Source organism: Hyperolius riggenbachi, chromosome 4 (genome assembly GCF_040937935.1).
Source record: "Hyperolius riggenbachi isolate aHypRig1 chromosome 4, aHypRig1.pri, whole genome shotgun sequence".
Taxonomy (NCBI): domain Eukaryota; kingdom Metazoa; phylum Chordata; class Amphibia; order Anura; family Hyperoliidae; genus Hyperolius; species Hyperolius riggenbachi.
The window spans coordinates 218,659,840-218,687,720 of record NC_090649.1 but is presented as its reverse complement, the minus strand read 5'-3'; the positions used below and the strand labels follow the sequence as shown (position 1 = coordinate 218,687,720).

At 44.0% G+C, this 27,881-nt stretch overlaps 1 protein-coding gene across 3 annotated transcripts in view; it reads right to left on the bottom strand.

Annotated features, from left to right (window-relative positions):
* AGPAT5 (1-acylglycerol-3-phosphate O-acyltransferase 5) overlaps positions 1-27,881 on the bottom strand; it is a 100,635-nt gene that overhangs the window by 8,560 nt on the left and 64,194 nt on the right. Inside the window, exons 7-8 of one of the 3 annotated variants that reach the window (XM_068281357.1) lie at positions 6,367-6,490; positions 5,407-5,592 (exon numbers count right to left, since the gene is read on the bottom strand). In XM_068281357.1, the coding sequence (XP_068137458.1) occupies positions 5,502-5,592; positions 6,367-6,490 (215 nt within the window). In that variant the 3' untranslated portion in view covers positions 5,407-5,501. Of the gene's footprint in view, positions 1-5,406; positions 5,593-6,366; positions 6,491-27,881 lie in introns of those variants that run through there. The other 2 variants (XM_068281358.1, XM_068281356.1) reach the window with 2 other exon arrangements.

Sequence of the window (27,881 nt, the reverse complement as noted above, 5' to 3'; positions counted from 1 at the left end):
GCAGGGCAACTCTGCTTACAGCATAGGAGGAGGTGAGGAGCTGAGCTGATGACAGCCGGGTGGTCACCAAATCTAGCTGGGTGGAGCACCCGGCTAAAAGAGCCTGGGGAGAACACTGTAATATATAGCCAGATCTCCCTAGTACATATCCAGATCCGCCCCCCAGGTATATACCCAGACCCCCCCACCCCAGTATATAGACTTTACCCCACAGTATACAGCCAGTGTACATTTTCAGATTATCCCCCATCGCTGTTGCCACCGCTGATTTACCTCCTCTACTCCTGGCCCCCTCATCCAGAAAGTCGAATCCCCATTCCCCCTGTGGGCTGCGGCTAATGCTGTGTAGGATTCAGATCTCAGATCAGGAGAAAAGGCAGAAGGCAGCTACAGTAAAGTTGTACAGTAACAGCACCGCCCTCTACAGGAAATAAACAGAGATCACTTCCTGTATACTTTCTCTGTTACTGCACAACTTTAGCTGCCTTCATCTCTGATCTAAGATCTGAATGATGCACAGCATTGCCACAGCCCACAAGGGGAATGGGGATCCAACTTTCTGGGGGAGGGAGGCCAGGAGTAGAGGAGGCAAATCAGCAGCAGCAACGTGGTGGAGGGGGGGGCACTCGGAAGGAGGGGTGTTGAGCAGTGAACATTACCCCAAGTTCCCCAGTGCCGGCCATTGCTCTTCATTGTGTTCCTGCAGCTAGGTCTTTTTTTTATGGCTTATATTTCAAGCATGCTTAGAATCCTAAACTATAATTGCTTGTCTATGAGTGGTGGTGGTGGCCACCTGGTTAAATTTTTGGCTGGTCGGGGACTTTAATTCCAAAAATATGCATCCAGGTGAAAGATCACATCTTACATCAATGCACAGATTTTCACAATGGGATCTGTTTTACGGATATCATTTTTTTTAAATACAAGACTTAGCAGATATGTCAGTTACCTACTTTGTAACTAAGTGGTCCGAGAAGTGTCTGTTGACCTTCATTAATCTTATGTACAGGAAACAGTAGTTCTTTACATTTGAATTTGAGAGCGGTCCCTGAACTACTGTTTAATTTAGAGTGTTATATGCAGGGAAAGGGGTAGAAAGTTGCTGTGAAAGCTGAACATTCAAGTGATCTCCCTAGTACATTTCCAGATCCGCCCCCCAGGTATATACCCAGACCCCCACCCCAGTACATAGCCTTTACCCCACAGTATACAGCCAGTGTACTGGCTCAATGCAAGTAATTAAGATAAAACACATGCAGCAACTTTACGCCTAAACATTGAGAAATATTCAGCAATGTATTTTCAGCTATAATTTTGTTTTGAAAAACAATGCAAGAATGTAATGTGCTCTGCACGGCGTGCCAGCTGATGGTACACACAGAGCTTAGGTGTGTTCTAATAGCCCTGCACAACCTACCAGGAAGAGGCTAGAATTCCTTGTTTAAGAAAAAACCCATGACAATGCAATAAATTTAGTTCGCATAGTTCATTTGCATAAGGGTGGTAAGGCTAAAAGGGGAGGGAAATCTTAAAAAGGACAACTTATTGAAAAAGAGCTAAAAAACTAATGAAATATCACTCCATGGATTATAAAGAAGAGAATGAGGTCACTGAAGTGGGTGTTAGCACAACTCAGAAAGAATGTTGATAACCTTCCCCAATGCTAACAAAAGGACACAAAATACATCTCACTTCAGTTTTCCTTGCAAGGAAGAATTGCAAGGGTGCAGCCGGTTTCTCCCAAGCCTGTTAATCATAAACTCTCAGAGCATACAGAGAACATAAAATATCCCTAGATGGAATGTAACTATATTATATAAGGATATGCATACGCAGTGGAAAACAATGCAAAAGTTGGTGACGATCAAGGGGTGATCTCCGATTACTAGACAGACTATCAATGTGTGGACAACACTGCATTAATAGAAATGGCACTCAACTTTGGCTAGTTCCTGCAAGAGGAAGAATAGACAACAAAAAAACCCTAAAAAAATGGAGATGCTCAAAGTTTACTAATTGAAAATCTGTGGGAAAAAAATCTACCGCCTTTATAGTTTTATATATACAATACTGCTCTAACCACCTCCCAAGCGGTTCTGTAATGAGGACTCAAAGTACATATTAACCACTTAAGGACTGCAGTCATAAAACCCCTTAAAGAGAACCTGTACTGAGTAAAATTATTTAAAATAAACACTCGAGGTAACTTCAAATGAACATTACATAGTTACCTTGCTATCAGTTCCTCTCAGACGCTCACCATTTTCTTCTGACAATAATCCCTTCCAGTTCTGACAACATTTTGTCAGAACTGAAATATATCAGTTGCTCTCAGTTATATATCAGTTGCTGTCAGTTACAGCTGAGAGGAGAACTGATGTGTCCATGTTTCCCTATGGCTCAAGTGGGCGATATTACAGTTTAACTGTGTGCTGACCAGGAAGCTGTTATGGGGTAATGGCTATTTTCAAAATGGAGGACGGAGAATTCCCTTGATCACAGTGGCCAAACAGGACGCAGGAGAGGAGAAAGAGGTTGATGAGTAGACTACACATGAGGTAAGTTTATGGGGTGTGTTTACTTTCCTGGCATTTTGGGGGGTGCTAAATTGTAAGCACCCCTGTAAAGCCTAAAGGTGCTCATTGGACTTAGGGCCCCTTAGCGCAGTTAGGCTGCAAAAAAGTGCCACACATGTGGTACTGCTGTACTCAGGAGAAGTAGTATAATGTGTTTTGAGGTGTATTTTTACACATACCCATGCTGGGTGGGAGAAATATCTCCGTAAATGACACATTTTTTATTTATTTTTTTTTACACACAATTGTCCATTTACAGAGAGATTTCTCCCACCCAGCATGGGTATGTGTAAACATACACCCCAAAACACATTATACTACTTCTCCTGAGTACGGCGATACCACATGTGTGACACTTTTTTGCAACCTAGGTGCGCTAAGGGGCCTAACGTCCTATTCACAGGTAATTTTGAGGCATTTGGATTCTAGACTACTCCTCACGGCTTAGGGCCCCTAAAATGCCAGGGCAGTATAGGAACCCCACAAGTGACCCCATTTTAGAAAGAAGACACCCCAAGGTTTTCTGTTAGAAGTATGGTGAGTTCATAGAAGATCTTTTTTTGTCACAAGTTAGTGAAAAATGAAACTTTGTGAAAAAACAATAAAAATCAATTTCCGCTAACTCTTGCCAAAAAATAAAATAGTCTATGAACGCGTCATACACCTAACAGAATACCTTGGGGTGTCTTTTTCTAAAAAGGGGTCACTTGTGGAGTTCCTATACTGCCCTGGCATTTTACGGGCCCAAAACCGTGAGTAGTCTGGAAACCAAATGTCTCAAAATGACTGTTCAGGGGTATAAGCATCTGCAAATTTTGATGGCAGGTGGTCTATGAAGGGGCGAATTTTCTGGAACCGGTCATAAGCAGGGTGGCCTCTTACATAACAGGTTGTACTGGGCCTGATCTGATGGATAGGAGTGCTAGGGGGGGGTGACAGGAGGTGATTGATGGGTGTCTCAGGGGGTGGTTAGAGGGGAAAATAGATGCAATCAATGCACTGGGGAGGTGATCGGAAGGGGGTCTGAGGGGGATCTGAGGGTTTGGCCGAGTGGTCAGGAGCCCACACGGGGAAAATTAGGGCCTGATTTGATGGGTAGGTGTGCTAGGGGGTGACAGGTGGTGACAGGAGGTGATTGATGGGTGTCTCAAGGTGTGATTAGTGGGGGGAATAGATGCAAGCAATGCACTGGCGAGGTGATCAGGGCTGGGGTCTGAGGGCGTTCTGAGGGTGTGGGCGGGTTATTGGGTGCCCTAGGGGCAGATAGGGGTCTAATCTGATGGGTAGCAGTGACAGGTGGTGACAGGGGTGATTGATGGGTAATTAGTGGGTGTTTAGAGGAGAGAACAGATGTAAACAGTGCACTTGGGAGGTGATCTGAAGTCGGTCTGCAGGCGATCTAATGGTGTGGGTGGGTAATCAGATTGCCCGCAAGGGGCAGGTTAGGGGCTGATTGATGGGTGGCAGTGACAGGGGGTATTTGATGGGTGATTGACAGGTGATCAGGGGGGATAAATGCATACAGTACACAGGGGGAGGGGGGTCTGGGGAGAATCTGAGGGGTGGGGGTGATCAGGAGTCCCAGGGGGGCAGCTTAGGGACTAAAAAAAAAAAATAGCGTTGACAGATAGTAACAGGGAGTGATTGATGGGTGATTAGGGGAGTGATTGGGTGCAAACAGTGGTCTGGGGGGTGGGCAGGGGGGTGGGGTCTGAGGGGTGCTGTGGGCGATCAGGGGGCAGATCAGTGTGTTTGGGTGCAGACTAGGGTGGCTGCAGCCTGCCCTGGTGGTCCCTCGGACACTGGGACCACCAGGGCAGGAGGCAGCCTGTATAATACACTTTGAAAACATTACAAAGCGTATTATACGCTTCTGATGCGGCGATCGTCGGGTTAACAACCCGCCGGCACTTCCGATTGGCCGGCGGGTTGACATCGCGGGTGGGCGGAGCCTATTGCCGGCGGATGCGCGCGCATCCCACCGTGCGTTCCCCGGCACAACAGTGCCCCAGGACCCGACGCCATTCAAATGGTTTTCATCAAACAAGCTTGCAGACAAACGTTAGGATTGAAAAATAAATCCACAACCCTAGGTTTTTATATCAAAGATACCCTAGGGCAGTGATGGCTAACCTTGGCACTCCAGCTGTGACAAAACTACAAATCCCATCATGCATCTACCTCCCTGAGTTATGCTTAGAGCTGTCAGAGTATTTGCTATGCCTCATGGGACTTACTTGTAGTTCCACCACAGCTGGAGTGCCAAGGTTAGCCATCACTGCCCTAGGGTACCCTAGGGTTTATCTGGTAAAGCAGATGAAGTTGCTTCACTATTTAATATTTCTCCTTTTATTGATGTAACCCCTTTTAAAAATTGTGGTTATTTGAGTTCTCTCAAAAATGTATATAAATGTATTCTTTTTTTTCCTCTATTCTACTCCTCATATTTATAAAACCAATGGTCTTTTCCATCTCTGGCTTCAGAATGTTTCTAGGTGAAGTTGCAAAAGCTAAGGTGGCCTTTTGTGAACATTATGACTAACAGCTCAGATAAAACCGGTAAATTTGCATTATAATTTTTTGTAACGTGCGACTTTAACTTCCCACTGTGAAAGAGTCCTAAAGGCGTGCCAATAATCAAGCTATTTAAAAAAAAATGAGTGGTGTCAGACTCCAGCTTTTTAAGAAGGCTGAGCTGAACATGGTTGGACAACTGTGCAAGAAAGATCTGCATTGTCCACAGAATTCTGTTAGAAGTCCCTCTGAAAGAGAAGCATAAAACCTATGCCTGCAAGCTTATTTTAAGTAGACCTTTATTAATTGAAGCTTGTAGTCCACATTACATATGGAACCTGCCACTACCCAATTCCTGCACATCATTTAGAGACTTGCTGGGGAGGTGGTAAGAGGCGTTTTCTCCTTTCTTCAGATGACTTCTTTACTTTGTAGGCTTCTGTTGCAGGAAGCAGCTGCACTTGACTGGCATCGTTTTTCACTGTTTCTACATATCCATACACTGTTTAAGTGATACTTAATGCATCCAAATCCAACACAATCATTCTAGTATAATTTTACATTTGTACAGCCAGACTTTTCCAGAACTCTTCATAGAATTACAAATAAATATAGAGTGGTAATAAAGTGTGGATTTAAAATATTACCATTGAAGGAAACACTAAACATTGCTTCACTTGAGTTTATTTGACAGTCTAATTCTACTACCCCTGTTCCCTAAATAACATTGTGCCATAAATGTACACTGCCATCTACCCTATCTGACCAGAGCTTTGAAATGTATTGTCTGTGCAAAAACAAACTACATGTCATATGTCACAAGGGCTTCAAAATACAGAGTGCCACAAAGAAAATGTGCATTTTTGTTTGTTTGGGGGGGGCCTTTCTCAAGTGAGGCAACAATCCTTGCAACAGTTGAGCTGTGGTCATCTGTATTTGCTTGGACTTGGGCGTGTGGATGGGGCCCTGTATGACCAGAGAGGCTCATTTATAAACTGTACTGTTCATCATCATCTAGCTTGCAGATCTGCTGTGGGATTCATAATTTATTATCTGCATCATGGGGCTGCCATCTTGCTTCCTGAAAACTCTATAATATGTCAGTAGTGTTGCCATGCTCTGCTGGTTGACTGTTGAAACAAGATTACTTCAAAATATTCTGAGACATGCCAACAAAAAATATGTAAGAAATCTGTTATGGAAGCTCAACCATAGCTCTAGTTTGCAAAAATGTTCCAGAGTATGGGAAGTCTTCAACGACCACACATTTACATACCGATCTTTATTTTCAAATCGCTCATGCAGCCATCTCCTCAGGAAAGTCTGTTCCTTGGGTATATCTTTCACGCTGATACGGTCTATAGCAATATGAATTCTTGGGCATTCCTTGCACAGAAATTCTACATAAAGAAAACAAAAACAGTAGTTACAGACTTCATTCTATTCAGACATCCAATAATGTGTTAGTTACAGTTATGTCTTCCTAGCTATACATATATTTAATGTAACATGGCTCGCCACGTCTTTAAAGCTTTTTCAGTAAAGCAAATGCTTATACCGCCAGTTTCATGACACACAAAGTGATGGTACAATTTCCTAAAGCTGTGAAAGGCCATAAAGAAAGAGGATGTTCACACAATCCACTTGCATGGCTGGACTGGAAACATCTACGCTATCATTCATGAACAGGCTGTCGGTAAAGAGAATCAGTGCGGGAAAACACCGCTGGCGGATTTTTAGACTTTTGGTCGGGCATTCATAAAGATGTATCCGTGTGCGGAAGCAGTGCGGAGATTCCCTGAGCTAAGCTGGCGGTAGACAGGCGGTAGGCTTGCGGAGACACGGAAGCTGCCGAGTTGATACATTTCTCCGTGTTCCGCTCTGCTGCAGCTGCCTGGGGGGTCTGTGTGTCTCCATTCATTTACATTGATATCGCCACATCAGAGGGAGCGGAACTTCCCGACCTCACACCGCTTGCGGTGATCTTTATGAATGAACATTTTGCTACATTTGTACCGATAATCACCGCACAAGGCGGTGATTTATCACTCTGCTCGGTAGTGTCATTTTTCCATGCGGAAAGAGGCTTTATGAATGCTGACTTTGCCGAGTGGTCGGTAAAGTCAGCTGTTTTAAGCATTTCCGCATGCGGAAGTGCTATATGAATGATAGCCCTAGTGTCTGTTCTGATGCTGTCCACTTGCTTCAGCTGAACTTGCTGCACAGGAGATACTTCACTATGGGAAGTGTCTTTTTCTCCTCTGCACAGAAAATAACACATGTATAGAGAATTTGCAGAAAGTACAAAGGGGTAGGAGAAAAGGGAGATCTCCCAAACACTATCCACAGCCTCTGATAGCCAACTACTGGCAAACTTCTAGGATTATGTGATCCAATGCAAATCTAAAGATATGCTGAGCTGCCTTTTGTTTTTCAGTGCATCACTGCATATTTATAAAATGGGCTAACATAAGTAGACGTTTGGTCACCATTCTTCTAAAATTGCATAGATTAATAAATTAGTACAAAAACATGAGCAGCACCACTTCTAAATAAAAATGTGTGCTTTATTGGGTAGTCCTAATGCGATAAGATAACAAAAGGTTGCGGATTTGGGGACGTGTGCTTTCTCAAGCTGATCAGCACACTGTGGATCAGCTATACCAAACACCAGATGGTTCTATAACAAGATTATTTTAAATTCTTATTTAAATTAACTCTCAATAAAGAGATTTTTTTTATTATTTAAAAGCAATGTTGCTCCAGTTTTGCTGGCTTTTGAAAATCTCTAAATTGCATCAATAAGTGCAGATCCTGTCACACTCCATTATACCTATACATGGGTGCTGTCTTACGTCTATTACAGCAAAGTCCCCATTATCCGGAACTCAGGCAACTAACCAGCATGCCCGAGGGGACAGTGCTTAGTGGGGGTTTTGCAGGGCATAAAATACTTAGTCTCCAGGCAGTGTCTTCTACCCATTCTGTAGCTTGCATCGGCTTTCTGGCGTCCGTGCACCGCTTCCGGCATGTACGCGACTCCACACAGGTCAGGTGACATACCAGGTACCGTACACTGAGGATGCCGGAAAGCCGATAGGAGCTACAGGATGGGTAGAAGGTGCCCCCCACAGCCTTAATAAGTATTTTATGCTGCACAGGGGGAGGTTTGTGCTTTTTATGGCCAGTTGCTCAAGCAACTGGCAAGCAAGTGTATCCAGCATCAGGCGATTGCCGCCAGTGCTTGATACCAGGGGTCTTGCTGTATTTAATTAATTGGCAATGCATAAAGCTTTAGTGCAGCGCACATCATTACTTTTTTGCAATGAACATAAATAGTATCCGTCGTGCAGCATATAGTAGATGTAAGGGGGTAGGAATTGCTCCCCCAGCACAGATCTGGTCACCTGACCAAGTCCATTTTCTCCCTTTGCAGTTAAGAGCAGTGAGCAGCACAGTTTAGCAGTTCCTCCCTGCTCAGTGTGTAATACGGCATATTTAACCATTTTATAACGACACTAGGGATGGTTTAGAGAAAGTTAAAGGGGAACTGAAGAGAGGGGTATATGGAGGCTGCCATGTTTATTTCTTTTTAAGCAATACCAGTTGCCTGGCAGCCCTGCTGATCCTCTGCCTCTAATAATATTAGCCATAGCCCCCAAAGCGTGCAGCAGATCCGGTGTTTCAGACTTTAAAGTCAGATCTGACAAGACTAGCTGCATGCTTGTTTCTGGTGTCATTCAGATACTACTGCAGAGAAATAGACCAGCAGGGCTGCCAGGCAACTGGTATTGATTAAAAGGAAATAAATATGGCAGCCTTCGTATACCTTTTACTTCAGTTTCCCTTTAAATGCAGTACACTTTTCAATGGGGAGGGAAGACTGAGCTGACTTTGCATTGATGGCCAAAAAGTGTAAGGCTGCATTTCCACTTGTGCGGTGGGAATCGTCACGGGAAAAATTCGCGTGCGAATGCGAGTTCGCATGGATGACGATGTATGCGAATTTAACCATGGCAGTGCTGGTGTGATTTTTCAGTGTTTCTATGTGAATTTGCATGCGAATTCGCATGAAAATTCGCATACCCAAACCGCATGCGAATTTCCTATTAAATACATTGTATGCGATTCGCATATCGGTATGCGAATTGTGATGGCTCTGCCGTGCAAATTTTTTCAGCACAGAAAAACGCAAAGGAATCCTGACAAGTGGAAACAGTCCCATTCACTTGTATTGCTATGCAAAAACGCATGAGAATTTGCAATAGTGGAAATGGTCCCTTAAGGTAGACACACAATAGAATTAAAAAATCCAAATGTTACACCAATTGGATAAATATGATCGGTTGCACAGAAAATGTAAAGTTATTTTTTCATTCATTTGAGAAATCTGTTCGAATTTCTTGTTTTTATTCGATAAAAGATCGGGAGTGTTGGATTTTTCTGATCAATTTATATAAAAATTGAATGGTGTAGGGTAGATTCTGCTACTTTTGCTAGAAATGGAGCTACAGGAGGTAGCCAGTCAGATCATTTTAATATATTTATTGCAGAAAATGCAAACAAGCAGTGGATGCTGTTGTTGCTGATGTCACTATCTTATTCTGTAAATTGGTATAAATAAGGTCATGCTTGGGATAAATACACAAGCACACCCACACTCGTCCGAGTGGATTGACGAAATTAAGCACCTAAAAACGTGGTGGTTCCCCCAGGACCACGTAACACCAAGTGGGGTTAAGTCCTGGGGGCGTGGTTTGCAGTGGAGCCTCTGCTCAGTCATCAGTCTACCAGTCGCGACTGTTAGCGCCGTCTATTTACATTGTACAGCACTGCTATCTACGGCACCGCTACACTGGGGACAGCTGTGCCACTCGGCTGTCCCCTGGAGAGGCTCAAGAGCGATCTGCTCTCATATGCTGCTTGGCTGGCGGTAAAGGGGAGGCGGGGGTACAGTGTAAAAAAAAAAAAACAACACCACTACATTTTATTAGTAAAAACCCCAAAGCCTCCAGCAGCGATCAGAGCCCACCAACAGAAAGCTCTTTTGGTGGGCAGAAAAGGGGACAAGATTCATTTGTGTGCGCAGTTGTATGGCTATGCAGTGAGTCATTAAAGCTGCAGAGTACCATTTTGTAAAACATAGCCTGGTCACTAGGCGGTGTAAGCCTACGGTCTTCAAGTGTTTAAGGACTTTGTAAAAGTAAATATGTTGTGTCCTTCTAGATTTGTGGTAAAATTAGTAACATTAGATTTTTCCATTCAGATTTCTAATTAGCCGCTATGATATACTACATTCCCGATCTCTCTGTAAAATTACATCTTTTCCACTATTATGGAATAGTGCATAATGCTAGGCATACACGGGTCGTTTTTTTTTTTTTTTTTTTAATCAATCGAGCCGCTGATGGCTCGATTGCTAATATCCAACGTGTCCGATGACCCGGCGGATCGATTCCGCGCTCGATCCCCGCGGGCGGACAATAGTGGAAAACGAGTGGAAGAGAAGGAAGCGCCCGCAGGGACGAGCGGGAATCGATCTAGGTGCACGCGGCGGGAGTCGATACGGCGGCTAATCGAGACGCAAGAACAACCCGTGTATGCCCAGCATTAATCAATTATTAAGTGTTCTTGTTATGGTCAAAATCAAGCTTTTCAAACTAGCACTCATGACTCACCGTTGCTGCATATTTTGTAGACATCCGCCCCAGAATATGCGCGTTATTTACTGGTTATGCTAATTAGCTACATTTTCTTTTGCTTCTGGCCAGAGAAACAAACATGTGGGTCTGAGGACTAGTTCAAGATCCGGAACTACCTTGATATTCTGTTGATGTTCAGGCTCTGTCTGCGGGTGCCAGGGCTACAGAGAGATTGGAGAGCAGCTGATCCTTAAGTGCCATGCAAGTCCCAACACTGACCCATCTGACCAGCTTCATAATTGCCATTCTAAAGACGCGTTCACCCATCCCTGTAGTGCAAAGTGGCACCACCTGGTAGCATTGGAGAGTGCTGCAAATGCACTCTACACACCAGCGGGAACATGTAGGCATATAGTAGAGGAATCAGCTAAGAAAAACAATATGGCGGCCTCTGCCTTTCCTGAGACATATCCATTTTAAAACAAATTGGGTGGTTTTCAGATTACTGATCAGCACACTGGTCTCTGTCAGTGAATGCGATTATAGATCAATGTCAATATGCAAAAGATTACGGAGTTCGCTTATGAGTAGGAGAAAAATTCCTACTAGCTTGACAATGTATGCATGTTGTTGCAGGAAGGAGTCCACTGGGCAATCATATGGTACACAGAGCAGATCTTTCGGTTTAGTTTGGAAACTGTAAAATGTAGTCATTTACTATATTTTGTTTAACCTTTACACGACCGCTGTATCGTGTATTTACCCTTCTGCACAATGCTTCACAATCAGGGGCGTAAATATGCGTACCCGCTTTGTTTACCTCGTTTCGCCCGACTGCCACGCCATTGTCATTCGTTTCCGCTGCAATCCTGCCATTTAGTGATCAGGGAATTAGATTGAAACTGATAATGTCATTGGTAGGCGAGTGGAAAAATGGACCATGGAAGTAGCTTCTAAAGGTGTGAATGAGACTCAAGACATCGTGCATGTGAGAGAGGGATGAGCAAAGTGGTAACAGGAGAAAATTGTTGACAAAACCAAGGAGTTTGGGATGCGGTCTAGAAATGAGTAAATAAAGGATGGAAAGGCCCAGTCAGAGAGAGCTTTATACATAAGAGTTGGATTGTGTAATTTGTTTGCTAGGCAGATGGTGGAATGCATTTGTGGCATGGGAAGTGTAGTAGAAGAGTCAAGCAGCCGAGCGCATGGTGGATGCCAGTAGAAGGAAGATGCAGTAGTAAAGTTGTGTCCTGTGTCAGGAAGAAGCCAATATGGGAGATGTTTTTCTAGATTAAAACTATAACATTTTATACTCCAGTTTTTGGTTTGCATTGCCATAGTAAACAAAAGTTTGCTTTCCTAAAACAGAAAGAATTTGCAATAATTCAGGTTGGAGTGAGCTCGGAGATGTCTCCCAGTGCATCACTGCTGAAATCTGCATATTATCCATTGTTGTCCTTGTGAACTAGCCACAAGTCCAGATCCGCTGGAATGCAATGATGTGTCAGGTTATTTGTACAGAGCCACAATAATCCAACCTGCATACAGACTGTTTCGGATTGATTGATCCTCATCAGTGCATGGCTTGGATTGATGTGGCTCTATGGAGTAGGACTTGAAACACCCAGAGGTACAGACTAACCAGCAAGCTCATGGTGAACCAGAACTCATTGGAGTGTGTAAGGGGCTAAAATGGTTCAAAAAGCCCCTTACTAAAATGCTATGGAAAACAAAAGTTTGCTTTCTTAAAACAAAGTATTTGAGATAATTCAGGTTGGAGTGAGGGCCGAGATGTCTCCCAGTGCATCACTGCTGGATCAGCTGGAATGCAATGATGTCCGCTTATTTGTACAGAGCCACAATAATCCAACATGCATACGGACTGTTTTTGATTGACTGATCCTTATCAGTGCATATTTGATTTGCATATTTCATCAGTGAATATTTGATTTGATATATTTCAGCAGTGATGCACTGGGAAACATCTCAGAGCTCACTCCAATTATGGCAATACTATTCTCCTGAATTATCGCAATAATATTCTCCTGAATTATCACAAATATTTTGTTTTAAGAAAGCAAACTTGTTTTCCATAGCATTTTAGTAAGGGGGCTTTTTGGACCATTGTAGCCCCTTACACACTAATGTGTTCTGGTTCACCATGAGTTTGCTGGGTAGTCATTGCCAGTAAAACTCTAGTGCAATGCAATCGCTGTTTTGTCTTAGTAGACAGTCTTACATCTACAACAGCAGTTTAATTATTATATGAATGCGCTGGCCAATGACAAATATGCCATAAGTGGCATTGTAGGCTAAGTATAGCTTTAATTTATATAAACCATTATGGGACTGAAGCTCTTATCAGTTATTAGATACAGGATATTTACACATTTCCCATACATTGCTATCATATTTGTTTCAGCCTGAGATTGTTTCAATCATTTCTTTACATTACACTGATATAATTAATCCTACTCTGCTCATCACTGTAAACATTTTTGAACCAATCACATAACACCCCACTCTTACATGGTTCAGTTATGATTTACAACATTTTCCATGACACAATATTATAAAGCATATGAATCCAATGCAATGCCAGGCATGTACTTTATACACGTTATTAAGGCAGACCGCAAAGTCCAAAACGAAATCATAACTATACAGTATAAGAGATACAGCCTACCTGCTCAAGCCCTTACTTTGCATTCTGGCCGTTTCCCAAGTAAATGGGTAGCACAGTGGCGGAGTGTTTAGCTCTCTCGCCTTGCAGTGCTGGGTCTCCAGTTCCAATCCCAGCTAGGGCACTATCTGCATGGAGTTTGTATGTTCTCACCATGTCTGTGTGAAATTCCCCTCTGGCTCCCCGGTTTCCTCCCGCATCCCATAAAACATACATATAATTGTCTTCCCCCTATATTGGCACTAGACTACAATGGACTTGTGACTATGGTAGGTATTAGATTGTGAGCCCCTCTAAGGGAACAGTTAGTGACAAAATGATATATGGTGTGTAAAGTGCTGTGAAAGAGGTCAGCGCTATATAAATACTGTATACTAATAAAAGTAAATTAGGCCAGCCTGCTATCCAATAATCTCCAATGTCTGTAAATTATGTGTTTTAACCTCCTGGGCGATATGCAAGAAAATTTTGCAGAAAGCAGTATGCCTGACAAAGTGTCAGGCACGCCGCTCAGGATATTTTCTACCGCATTATGTCTCCCCCTCACAAGTTAGCTAGCTACATGTGTGCTATATCATGTCAGCTAGCTATTGGAGCACCAGTTCCCATGGCAATCGTTCCCCTTGGAGCAATTACCCCCCCCCCCCCCCCTTCTCGATCCTCTCCCTCCGCAGCAATAGCGGATGGGCAGCCGGTGCTGATACTCACAGTGCTTTTCGCCCGTGCAGAACCTATCACCAGTTCAGATCCTCTCTGTCTACAGCAATGGGGCATCGCCTGATGACATCAAGCAGCGCCCTGATAATGTAGACAGTATTGGAACTGGTGATGGGATCTGCGTGGGTGAGAGGCACTGAGTATCAGCACTGGCTGCCCGCCATGGCTGCAGAGGGAGGGAGAGGATCAAGAAGGGAAAAGGGGGGGGGTGGTAATCGCTCCAGGGTAGATCGCCAAGGGAGTGGGGAGGGCAATGAGTATCAGCACTGGCTGAAGAGGGAGGGTGTAAGGGAGACTAGGAGAGGGAGAGAAGCGATCACTGGAGGCGGGGGGGGGGGGGGGGGGGGGGGGCGCTGCAGGGGGATCCTGTACTCCTGTACTGGGGCTCTTATAGCTTAGATTAGCTATCCTGCACTGTGGCACCTATACTAGCCATCCTGCACTGTGGCACCTATACTAGCCACCCTGCACTGTGGCACCTATACTAACTATCTGGCACTGTGGCACCTATACTAACTATCCTGCACTGTGGCACCTATACTAGAGTTGGGCCGAACCTCCGATTTTAGGTTCGCGAACCGGGTTCGCGAACTTCCGCGGAAGGTTCGGTTCGCGTTAAAGTTCGCGAACCGCAATAGACTTCAATGGGGATGCGAACTTTGAAAAAAAAAAAATAATTATGCTGGCCACAAAAGTGATGGAAAAGATGTTTCAAGGGGTCTAACACCTGGAGGGGGGCATGGCGGAGTGGGATACACGCCAAAAGTCCCCGGGAAAAATCTGGATTTGACGAAAAGCAGCGTTTTAAGGGCAGAAATCACATTGAATGCTAAATGACAGGCCTAAAGTGCTTTAAAACATCTTGCATGTGTATACATCAATCAGGTAGTGTAATTAAGGTACTGCTTCACACTGACACACCAAACTCCACTGAACAGAACAGGTATACAGTGGCGGGTCCACTGAACAGAACAGGTATGCAGTGGCGGGTTCACTGAACAGGTATGCAGTGGTGGGTTCACAGAACAGGTATGCAGTGGTGGGTTCACAGAACAGGTATGCAGTGGCAGCAGGATCACTGAACAGGTATGCAGTGGTGGGTGGGTTCACAGAACAGGTATGCAGTGGTGGGTTCACAGAACAGGTATGCAGTGGCAGGATCACTGAACAGGTATGCAGTGGTGGGTGGGTTCACAGAACAGGTATGCAGTGGCAGCAGGATCACTGAACAGGTATGCAGTGGTGGGTGGGTTCACAGAACAGGTATGCAGTGGCAGGATCACTGAACAGGTATGCAGTGGTGGTGGGTGGGTTCACAGAACAGGTATGCAGTGGCAGGATCACTGAACAGGTATGCAGTGGCAGGATCACAGTACAGGTATGCAGTGGGCTGAGGGCTCACTGAACAGAACAGGTATGCAGCCAGGAAGAAGTTAAGCCTAACTAATCTTTCCCTATATGAGAGACTGCAGCAGCTCGCCCTACTCTCACTAATGCAGGCACACGAGTGGCCCTAATGGCCGCCGCTGCCTGCCTTATATAAGGGGGGTGGGGCTCCAGGGGCTAGTGTAGCCTAATTGGCTACACTGGGCCTGCTGACTGTGATGTAGAGGGTCAAAGTTGACCCTCAGGTGCATTATGGGGCGAACCGAACTTCTTCCGCAAAACGTTCGCGTGCGGTACCCGCACGCGAACCACCTAAGTTCGCGCGAACCACGTTCGCCGGCGAACCGTTCGGCCCAACTCTAACCTATACTAGCCATCCTGCACTGTGGCACCTATACTGGAGGCACTCATACTCACCATCAGTGTGCTGATTCCTTATCGCCTATGTCCGATAGTGACATGTTCCCCGGGGAGCTGCGTTGATGATGCCAGAGTAATGTAGCGTCATCAACATCTGGCGACAAATTAATTATTTACTTTTGTATTGAATTCTATACAATAACCTGCATGGGAATTCCGAAGACATACAAGCACCGCACGGTGGGCGACACAGGACAGATAATGTATAAATTATAAACTGGGGGTGACATCGGCGAGGCAACGGATGCTGCCAATTCCCAAGAGCTATCATGCTGAAATTGATCCGGAATCAGCCTGCAGTGTATGGGCAGCCGACAGATCTCTCTCTAATCAGATTCGATCAGAGAGAGATTTGTCTCTTGGTGGAATCTGCTCATCATCGCTAGATGTATGGCCACCGTTACATTTGCATTGGTGCAGGTTGAGCAGCTCGGAAATGTAAATTAAGAGAGATTTTAGGGAGTAATTTTGAAATTTTAGTTTTGATTTGATTTTGTGTTTCAAGCTTTTATTGTACTCAAAATGTATGCTAGACCCTTGCTTGACACATTTTGATAAGTTACAGGAAAAAGGGTTGTGAAAATTAATTGGATCACTTTTTGCACAGAAATCCAACAGAAACTGAACATCAGGGAGGTTAAAGGGAACCTGTACTGAGTAAAATTTAAAATAAACACATGCAGGGCCGGGCCGAGGCATAGGCTGGAGAGGCTCCAGCCTCAGGGCGCAGTGTAGGAGGGGGCGCACAATTCATTCAGCTGTCATTCCTAATTGTGTTTGAAGCAGAAAGAAAGAAGAAAAGGGGATACATAGCAGTGACTGCAAGCCAGATAACTAGATATTAAGGTGTTGGGGAGATTGCGGGCCCTGTGGCCCTCTTAGTCTAATAGCAATCAGTGTGTGACGGCTGGGATGGGAGGGATGGAGGGGCGCACTTTGGTGTCTCAGCCTTGGGTGCTGAAGGACCTTGTCCCTGCTCTGAACACATGCGGTAACTTCAAATGAACATTAAATAGTTACCTTGCCATCAGTTCCTCTCAGAAGCTCACCATTTTCATCTGACAATGATCCCTTCCAGTTCTGACAACATTCATAACTGAAATATATCAGTTGCTGTCAGTTATAGCTGAGTGGACAACTGATGTGGCCGGTAATGTCTATGTTTCCCTATGGCTCAAGTGGGCGAGGTTACAGTTAACAGTGTGCTGACCAGAAAGCTGTTATGGGGTAATGGCCATTTTCAAAATGGAGGACGGAGAATTCCATTGATCACAGTGGACAAACAGGAAGTGGGAGAGGAGAAAGATTGATGAGTAGACTACACAGGAGGTAAGCACGACGTGTGTATTTTTATTTTGACTTAATTTTCAGTTCAGGTTTTATTTAACAGAGATACGGATGTTTCCTTTTAAACAATACCAGTTGCTTGTCAGTCCTGTTGATTTCTTTGGCTGCAGTAGTGGCTGAATCACACAGCTGAAACAAGCATGCAGCTAATCCAGTCTGACTTCAGTCAGAGCACCTGATCTGCATGCTTGTTCAGGGGCTGTGGCTAAAAGTATTAGAGACACAGGATCAGCAGGAGAGTCAGGCAACTGGTATTATTTTAAAAGGGAAAATACACATCCTTCTCAGTTTAGGTTCCCTTTAAGACAGTGCAGAGTTTTCAATTCAATGTTATTCCCAACTATACCCAATATCCTTTACAGTGTCAAGCTAGGTATGGACATTTACTTAATGTTGCCAAAACTGATCCAAAAACTGATTGAAGGTGCCTGCTTACACCTTTGCTCATACTTGGGTAAAGAGAGAACCGCCAAGTTTGCTTTTCTTGAACATTTTGTTTGTATGAACCCAAAAAAGAAAGTCTGCTCCTTCTCCCCTCCAAATTGAGCCTACATGTGTGTACACTGATCAGTACAGGAACTATCTAACCATACAATCTTTACTGTCCAAACTTCTCTTAGGGCTCTTTCACATTAGGGCAGATTTTCTGCGTTTCAACGCAACGGGTAAAGTTTGCGTTACCCAAGGTAAAATGAAAGTCCATAGACTTTCATTTTAGCTTTCACATATAACGCAACCTTTTTGTGCGTTGCGTTGCACTGCACCCAGGCGCAGTTTTTTGGCCGACGCTAGCTTTATGCGTTACAATGTTAGTCAATGTAAAACGCACATAATGCGCGTTTTTAATCCGTTAACGCAGGCAATCAGTCCCAGAATGCAACAGAGGAACAATGTAGAGAGTTGAGAACTAAAAGAAAAGAAAATTACCTGCGTTTTCCTATGTGCTGTAACGCATTGAAAACGGATTAAAAACGCACACTCACTGCAGTGCAACGCATATTAAAACGCATACAGCAAAACGTATGCTTTGAGCGTTCAACGCAAGCCCTGATGTGAAAGAGCCCTTACCACTTCAATGTATTAGAAGGATTTTCATAAATATGTTAACATTCTTTATCTGTGGACTTGTATACTACACAGATGTGTTTTCCCTTTAAAAGATTGTACAATCAGGATTGTATCGTACATGTTAAAATGAAACTTTGGAGCTAGAGGGTTCTGTCATTCTGCCCCTTCCATTTGGAACTCCTTACCCCGCCCAATGAAAACACGATTCCAACCATGGAGGGGTTTGCTACAGAGGAAAAAGCTCTGTGGCTTTTTATTTTGTATTTACTTTCCATAAGGCTACTTCGTACTAAGGTGTAACATATCTATGCATTTTGAGGCCTTTGGAAGAAAAGCGGTTTACAAATATTGTTGTGGTTGAAGGTCGCTTGTAAACTTCAAATCTCTGTCCAGATGAATTTCTATGTATCACGCACTGCATAATACCTATCCACAGTTGTTTACTATGCAGATCAACAGATCTGAAGCAGATAGGCAGATAGGATACATAGCACAAAATAGTTAGCAAAAGACTGAAACCCCATCCAGGAGCTTTGTCTAAATAAAGAGGATGACCTCTAGGAAATGAAGGGACCCCCTATTACTTTCCTCCTCATAGAAAGTTATTTTTAAATGTACTGTACATCACACATTGAAAGAACTGTAAGTGAGAATCACTTGTACTGAAAACACAGCTGTGTTCTCTGTCTCTGAAATACCTCTCGAGATCTGTGGAAGATCCAGGGAGGCAATTTTACATAAGAAATTATAAAATGAATACAGATTAAGCCTAACTTCACTCATGCACCACCCAGAACAACAATTGCCAACCAGCACAATCACTGTATGTAAGGGACGACTTTAAAGAGAATCTGTATTGTTAACATCGCACAAAAGTAAACATACCAGTGCGTTAGGGGACATCTCCTATTACCCTCTGTCACAATTTCGCCGCTCCTCGCCGCATTAAAAGTGGTTAAAAACAGTTTTGAAAAGTTTGTTTATAAACAAACAAAATGGCCACCAAAACAGGAAGTAGGTTGATGTACAGTATGTCCACACATAGAAAATACATTCATACACAAGCAGGCTGTATACAGCCTTCCTTTTTAATCTCAAGAGATCATTTGTGTGTTTCTTTCCCCCTGCAGCTATCTTCCACTGAAGTGTCAGGCTGTTTCTTCCTGCAGAGTGCAGACAGCTGTGCCTGTATGTAATTCCTCAGTATGTGAAAGCCCAGCCAGCTCAGAGGAGGATTTATCCAGCTTGTAAAAGATAATAGAGCAGAGAGAAGCTGTACTAATCTAAATAACTCACAGGCAGTGTGCATAGAGGGGCCAGGAGGGGGGAGATGCATCACAGAACCACAACACTGAAGAACTTGGCAGCCTTCCAGACACAGGCTGACAAGTCTGACAAGAGAGAGATAAGTTGATTTATTACAGAGATGGTGATAGTAAAACGTGCTGCAGTAAGCCAGAACACATTAGAATAGCTTTTGGAAGTTGTAGGATGATAAAAAACAGGATGCAATTTTTGTTACGGAGTCTCTTTAAATACGTCCGCATGGCAGCAGTTTTAACACCACTACTCAATATACTGCTTTTTCTGACTGCTGTTCCTGGAGTGGTGTACCAGGTGTGAGGTCTTGTCTTCAGCTTTCCCTGCCATGTGGCTAGGCAGAGTGTGGCGGGGTCTGCATCATCTTTGCTTGTGATATTTTCTAGGAAAGCTTTATTTTCAGTCAAGTTTTATTTAATTATTTCATTGCATATATATCAGTGGGCTCTGTGCTGGAACTCCACCCCTACAAGAAACCCCATATAATGCTACACAAGTAATACTAAAGTGATCAGGCAGCCCTACATACCTGCCTATGGAACCCATCATTCAGGCAAGTTTAAATAATGATGGCTGTTCTCTAAACAAGTCTCTGAATTTAAGAGCTTAACCTCCCTGGCGGTAAGCCCGAGCTGAGCTCGGGCTATGCCGCGCAGGGGGAGATCTCAGCCCCCGGTGGGGCGATTTTCGTTCTGTAAATTGCTGTGCGCGCAGCCAGCACTTTGCTAGCCGCGCGCACAGCTTGATCGCCGCCGCTCTGCGGCGATCGGCCGCACGCAGCGGCTGAAGAGGGCCCCCCCCCCCGCCAGAGCCCTGCGCTGCCCGGATCAATGAGTTCCGGGCAGCGCTATGGGCTGGATCGGGTGTGCCTGACGTCAGGACGTCGGCTGACGTCCATGACGTCATCCCGATCGTCGCCATGGCGACAGGAGAAGCCAAACAGGGGAACGCGTTATATACGCGTTCCCCTGTTTGCTATAGATGCCGGCGACGATCTGACTAGAGGGCCACATGCGCCCTCTAGTGGTGTTTCATGTAGCTACCACTCTGGTAGCTTTACATGAAACATTAAAAAAAAAATAAAAAAAAATTGGAATTCTGCAATTTTTGCAGAAAAAATTAACCGCCAAGGAGGTTAGTAAACAGGAAGACAAAAGTGCAGCCACACAGGTAAGGCCCCGTTCACACTGCACGCGTTTCCAGCCGCGTTTTGGAAACGCGTGCGGGAGGCCGACACGCACGACATCAGACAGTGCATAGAGTGCACTGTCTGATGTTCACACTGCATGCGTTCCGGACCTGTGCGGCATGCCGCATTTTTTGGAAAACCGCGTGGCTGTCCTATTTACTTTTCAGTGATGGGATCAGCCACGCAACGCACACAAACGCAGATGGCGTGCGTTCGCATGCGTTGCGTTCCGCACGCATGGCCATCCGCGTTTGTGATGTGAACGGGGCCTAAGGTTGTTTGTACCACAATAGAACTATTGTAGAAAACATGCAAAAATGAAAATTGCTATTCAATGTAGCGCATAAAAGGTCCACTAAAATTCCCTTTGCAGTGCATTTCATAAGGGCCAACTAAAAAAATTTGTTAATTCTGTCACTGAAATGCACTTATGTTTTCTTGGGGAAAAAAAGTGCATTACAAAAATATACATGAATATAGCCATCCATTTGGTATAAATAGAACGTTAACTCCTGATGGTGTGCCTCTGTCTCTCATACTAAGGGTGGGGCTCACTGGCACGCTTTTAGGAGCATTCAACCTATGCGGTGGAGCCGATCGCCAGCACTTGCGATGTCTGTGAAATCTCAAAGCACTGCATGCAGCAGCATTTAACCGATTTAGTTGCAGGCAAAATCACATTCCCTCGTAAATACTTCGCTCCTTAAAACATTATCGTTTTCAAGTTTGTACTAGGCCCCAGCCCTAAAGCTGAAATTAAACCAAGACGCAAAATGTGGACTCACAGGAAGAACCACAGAGAGCAAGGAAGTCAGAGATTATAGACGTGTCTTTTCCCACAGTTTACTGGGGCAAAAACACAGCAGCAGCATTTTTTGGAAACCATTCCACAATAAATGTTCAACACAGGAAGTTTGCAAGCGAAACATGTTTTAGTTTACAAACAAGGAAATAGGAATAAAGAATCTCCACAGAAAAGCTGAGTATAATGATTATAATGAACCATAAAAAATGCAGAGAAGAAATACTGCAGCTTTCTGCATGAAACCAAAATATTAATGTTATTTGATTAAAAATACATTCGCAGAACCGCTGAAGTTAAAAATAAACCTATTTCCTTTTATCAAAGCCTTTGTATTTTTCCAGTGCTGGGGAGGTTTACATCTCAGAGGCAATAAGGTGGAGCTTTCCTTCATCCATGCTAGATCACGACAAATCTGGTCTACAGTATTACCCCGATGTATGGATTAACTAGGTCACTGTTCCCCAACCCTGTCCTCAAGGCCCACCAACAGTGTACGTTTTGTGGAAATCCACAGAGGTAGTTAATCAGCTCTGCTGAGACACTAATTACCTCACCTGTGCATGTTTGTGGTTTTCTGCAAAACATGTACTGTTGGTGGGCCCTGAGGACAGGGTTGGGGAACTCTGAACTAGGTGACCATCTCACAGAGGCACATATGTTCCGGTTACTACAGCCCTAGGGTGAGGGAAACAACTGATTATTCTGCTCTCCCGTCTTAAATGAAGACACTAGACCTGGCCAAATCCTTGTGTGCATAAAGAGGCCAGAATGCCAGCAGGACTTGCACATCCAACCACACCATCAGGACTGTAAGAACCTTTACAGAAAGGTGCCATAGCTTAAAGAGGAACTTCAGCCTAAATAAACATACTGTTATTAAGTTACATTAGTTATGTTAATTAAAATAAATAGGTAATATAATCTCTTACCCACCCTGTTTTAAAAGAACAGGCAAAGGTTTGTGATTTCATGATGGCAGCCATCTTTTTGGTTGAAAGGAGGTGACAGGGATCATGAGACACAGTTCCAACTGTCCTGTGTCCTCATCACCCATCCCAGTTGCTAGGCAACGTGAACAACATAGGAAATCCCATCATGCTCTGCACAGCATCAGGGGAAAAAAGCCCGGGCTTTTTTTCTTTGATGGGTGGAGCTTAGCTAAAAATGCAGCTAAAAATTATACTTTGGTAAGAAATACAAAGTTCTGATGCTGTGAAACTTAAAGAGACACCAAGCCTTTTCAGTTCTGCTGAGTAGATTTTTAGTCCGGAGGTTCACTTTAAGGTTGGTTTTACACTTTTTTGCGATGCGGTAGGGATGTGATGCTCCGGTCACATCCCACTGCAACGCAAAAAACGACAGTCATATGAACCTGTGTCAGAGTGCGCCAACATGGGCATATGCATAGCACTGCCCCCTGCTGGGCAGGAAGTACATCACTGGGTTTCCCGTTGGTCCACAAGTGCACTGCAAGGCACTCCGTCGTTTACAGTATGTGCGTCGCCCATAGAGTCATTACCCCAAGCACCGTGCATTAAGCGTGGTGCTTGCGGTAACGCGTTGTTACCCTTGCAGGGGCTCGAATACTTCCATGGCACTGTATTAAGTCTCCATAGACTTTCATTGCTTTTGAAGCCCTTTGAAGAAAAATAGGGTAATGTGATGCAGATTTAACCTGCAAGTGTAAAAAAGGCCTCGGAAACAGAAGCGCTAAAGATGGAGTATTTCTTTCAGTCATTTTTGTTATACAGCTTTCTAGCCCATAGTTTTTTTCCCCTTTGCCATGAAATGCCAGTTTAAACACAGAAGGGCTGAACAGCGTGTTGACCCTTTAAAACACACCAGCAGACTCTGCTGTTTGGAAAACATACTAGCTGTTTCAGCCTTGAATGGATTACAGGATTAGCTAGAAGTCATTGAAACCACTACATGATTTGTTAGTCAATTTCAGAAGCAAAGGACAGTTATCGGGGCTCTGGCAAATTTGACACCCAAAGTATGTTTTTATTGGGGTAAGTAGAAGTGTGGCAGGGTAGATTCTGAGCGTTGTGCTCATAAGATTGCCAGTGGCGGTAAATATCAGGTTTGGTAATGTTTTGTTGGTAGTTTCAAAATATCTCCCTTGCAAATTAAGTAAACTTAAAGCAAACCTGAAAATAAAGTTATGAGATAATGAATTGTATGTGTAGTACAGCTAAGAAATAGAATAGTCTACATACACACATTCAACAAGTGCACAATGTGCAAACGACCACCCGCACGGCACGACGAACCGAACGACCTGTATATCCTCACGTCTGGACGGATCAATGACCAACTCATTACATACTGCCCACGCTAGTGGAACATTGAAAACAAGTCATTTAAAGCGGTATGAATCCCAGCATTTCTTCTTTGCTCTAATAGATTATTTACAGCATATTATATACAACCACCACTTTTTTTTTTTTTTTTTTTTTTTACTAGAACAGCATTCAAAGGGTTAAACACAGGACTTAAGGTCGGTACACACGCCTGATGGACGGCAACGACAGGTCCGTCGTCATCTCCTGCTGGGCGTGTTTTCAGCAGGCGGTACAGCGTGTGTACAGTCTGTCGCTGGACTGATGAGGCTGTTTCTGAGCGATCCGCTTCAGGTTTGCTTTAACTGATCCCCTTACGAAAAAACTCATTCTAATATCAAAAGCCTTGTATACACGCTAGATGGTTCTAGGCTGAAGTAGCCAGTCTGCTGCAGCTGAGAATTTAGTGTGTGTACAGTACAGCAAATCCCCTGACCCTCCTCAATGCGCAATCTTTCCACCTGCTGTATTGACTGACAAATGCAGGCTGAGTGCACTGTTGCTCTACTTATAGTGCCAGCACCATTGTGTGCTATCTGCCCTCCTCCCCTTTAGGTTACTGACATGTCTGTACAGACTCTGCCTTGAACTGTTGCCTGAGGGTTGGAGCCAAGATCCCAGCCGGGTGACAGTCCTGGTACGTGTGTACGGAGCTTAATCCTAACCTCTTCTGTTCTACTACCAAACACCTAACTCTCACTATTTTAACCCCTTCCTCATGTCTGCCAACCCTCCCTCAACATTTACACCTTCCCACCGCCTATTCTTAACTGGCTGGGGAACATTAGAGTTCTAAGAACAGACACTAATCTTCCCCAGCCGGATAGTTTTATTGTTCTGATCTACGGAAAACTAACCAATCCTCCCCTTCCACATTCAATTTGGACTTCAGCATGAACAGATTGTGGCACTGATGATGCACAAAAGACTCTCTGCAGCAGCTGCCTGCCAAACTAAGCATCCACAGCTGAAATGTTTGGGTGCTCATCTCTGAATACAAGTGCTGATGACACCTGCTTCATTTATAGCATGAAGCAAGTATTCACTATGTAGTAAAGGGTTACTTTAAACTTCTTCAACAGTTGCCACTTCTACACAATGTTCTTGAACTACATAAATGACACAGAATCTTTGGAGGATGTTGTTGATTATGCTGCAAATGCTCATGGCTGCCAATAGATTAATAGTGATATTTTAATAGGGCCTGTCAGCCCAATTACTGCAAACAATGCTTGAATGTAAGTGGAACGGACTGAAAATCCAGACCATACATGTGATTGATTATCATCCAGTGTCCCTTGTGAGATCTCACTTATACAACATGGAAGCAGGATTTCAGGAACTCATCTTTTCTTGCATACAGAAAATCAAATACTTCAACACATCAATAAACTTAAGCTTGAACCCAAACAAATGGTCAAATTGGCAATGAAACACTCAACCAGACTTTTTTTGAGCAGAATAAAAAACTAAATACAGTTTGCAGACAATATATTTTATATGGCAGTTTAATAGGGATAATAATTCATAGGGAATTTAATGTCATGCTGTGAACTGCTTGTCCTGGAAGATTTCTGGCACAGAAACACACAGTGATGCGCCTTATTTAGAAGAAGCCACTTTGAAATAATTTCAGCAAAGGATTTACAGCCGACTACACAAAGCAAATTTTCTGTGAGAAGCTTGCATTAGAGAACACAAAACAGATTAAAACGAACCACCATAAAATCAGAGCAACACCGCTGAAGACCCATGGTCTAACCCAGCGTTTTCCACCATTATTACAGAACATACCCATTTATGAAATATGCTGTTTACAAGTTCATCCTGCTGTGAGGAACATCTCACATAGTGTATATACTCGCGTAAAAGCCACATTTGAGCACAAAAAAATCTGCTCAAAAGTTCCCCCTTTGGCTTATACTCGAGTCCCCAACTGACAACTGTCATCTCTGTGTCCGGTCTTACCTGTTTCTGTGCCCCCTAGTGACTGGACAGTGGAGAAGGAGTGGAATAGTAAGGGCGCATTGTAGCCTGTGCCGGCGAGGATCGAATGTCTGCCCTGTATGATTGGGCCACCACGGGAGAACATGTCTGGAGTTGTTACACATCCACGTGGCATGGCTGCACGGAGGAACAGAACGTGGATTAAGAGCATCGCTTCGAACCGGAGGAGGAACGCTCCTCCCATCAAGATAGAGGAGAGAGAGAAGGAGCACTCCTCCAGTCAAGGCATAGGAGAGAGCCCAGAAGGAGTGCTCCTCCAATGATATTGTTGTGGCTGGGCAACACATGTAAGAGAGAGAGAGACAGCTGTTCTGTGTGAGCCTTCTTGTGCACACAGCACTTTCATGCCTGCTAGTGACACGTGCTATATTCACCTTGTGGATTGACTGCGCAGTTACACCAGCCCACAGGAAGTGGCCTCAGTAAGCCATTGATACAGCTGAGATATTTTACTCGCAAGCTTGCTAGGAATCACCACACTAGTCTGAGTACGCTTTCCTTTTCCATGCTCCCCCCTCCCCGATGTCTATGCAGATCACCATTACCACTGGCCAGTGATACTTCAAGAACAGCACTGCACCACTCAGGACCTGATTAGCTAATTGAGCTCCCCAACAGAGCACTCCTACTGTCCACACAGGAGTATTATACACATCCCCAGTGGCAGAAGCAGTATGTAGTAGCATAATTACTGGCCGTATGGCGCTGGCTTCTTCATACTGATTGTTGCATATACAAAGACGTGGTTGTTGCATTTACTTTGATTATTGAAACTCAGGAGACCCTTCATTTCGCATCCTTGGCTTATATGCGGGTCAATCCCTTTGTCTTGATTTGTGGGAGGAAAGTGGGTACCTCAGCTTATACACGGGTTAGCTTATACATGAGTATATATGGTAACTCCTTGTGTCTGTACAGTATAATGATTTTTGTTACAAGTCTATAACTGCATACAGAACCTTTCCAAACAATCACTTATGCTTTTAACTAAAATAATGAATCTGGTTTGCTCATCAGTGCCACGGAAGATGCTGGGATTAAATATATCAATAATAATGTATTATACTAATATTTACCATTTTGAATCTCAAAACTTTACAGAATTGACTGTGACAACTTCACATTACGAAAAACCAAACCCTCTTATTGGGGCACCACTTTCCAAATAAGTAGTGGCCGATCAATGCACATGGCCTGGCTGTCCTGCTGATCCTCTGGCTAAAACTTTTAGGCATAGACCCTGAACAAGCATGCAGATCTGGTGTGTCTGACTGGATTAGCTGCATGTGTGATTCAAACACTACTGGAGCCAACTACACTACAATCCAACTGTTGGAATGACTTCTCAGCAGTCTTTTCAGCTTTTTGAACAAAGTTTTTTGTTTTGTTTTGTTATTTCTACTTGTTTCACAGCAAAAGTCTTCTAACAATTGTGCTGCATAAAAGATATGGGTGCTTACAGCGCCCTCTATACTGCTATTGCGGCCAGGAATGCGAAGAATCACTCGTGTTCCCGCACCTGTCACCGAAAATTGAAGTTGTTGCCGGCGGGGGACATGAGCATCGGAGCGAGACTGTGTGGGTACCGGACAGCTGCAGGGGGCTGGTAGAAGCCCCAGGTGAGTAAAACTTTTTTTTTTTTGGTTGCCTTAAGTGTTCCCTTAAGAGATCAGCAGGACTGCCAGGCAACTGGTACGGTTTAAAAAGAAAAACATATGGCAGCATCCATGTGTCTCTCACCTCAGGTTCCCTTTGAACAGAAGGTAAAATGGCAGCCTCTATAAGTCTCTCACCAAGAGTTCCTTTTAAAAGGTAAATTCTATTGTTGATGTGAAAAACCTAATGAGTTCAGTTCAGCTCTATAA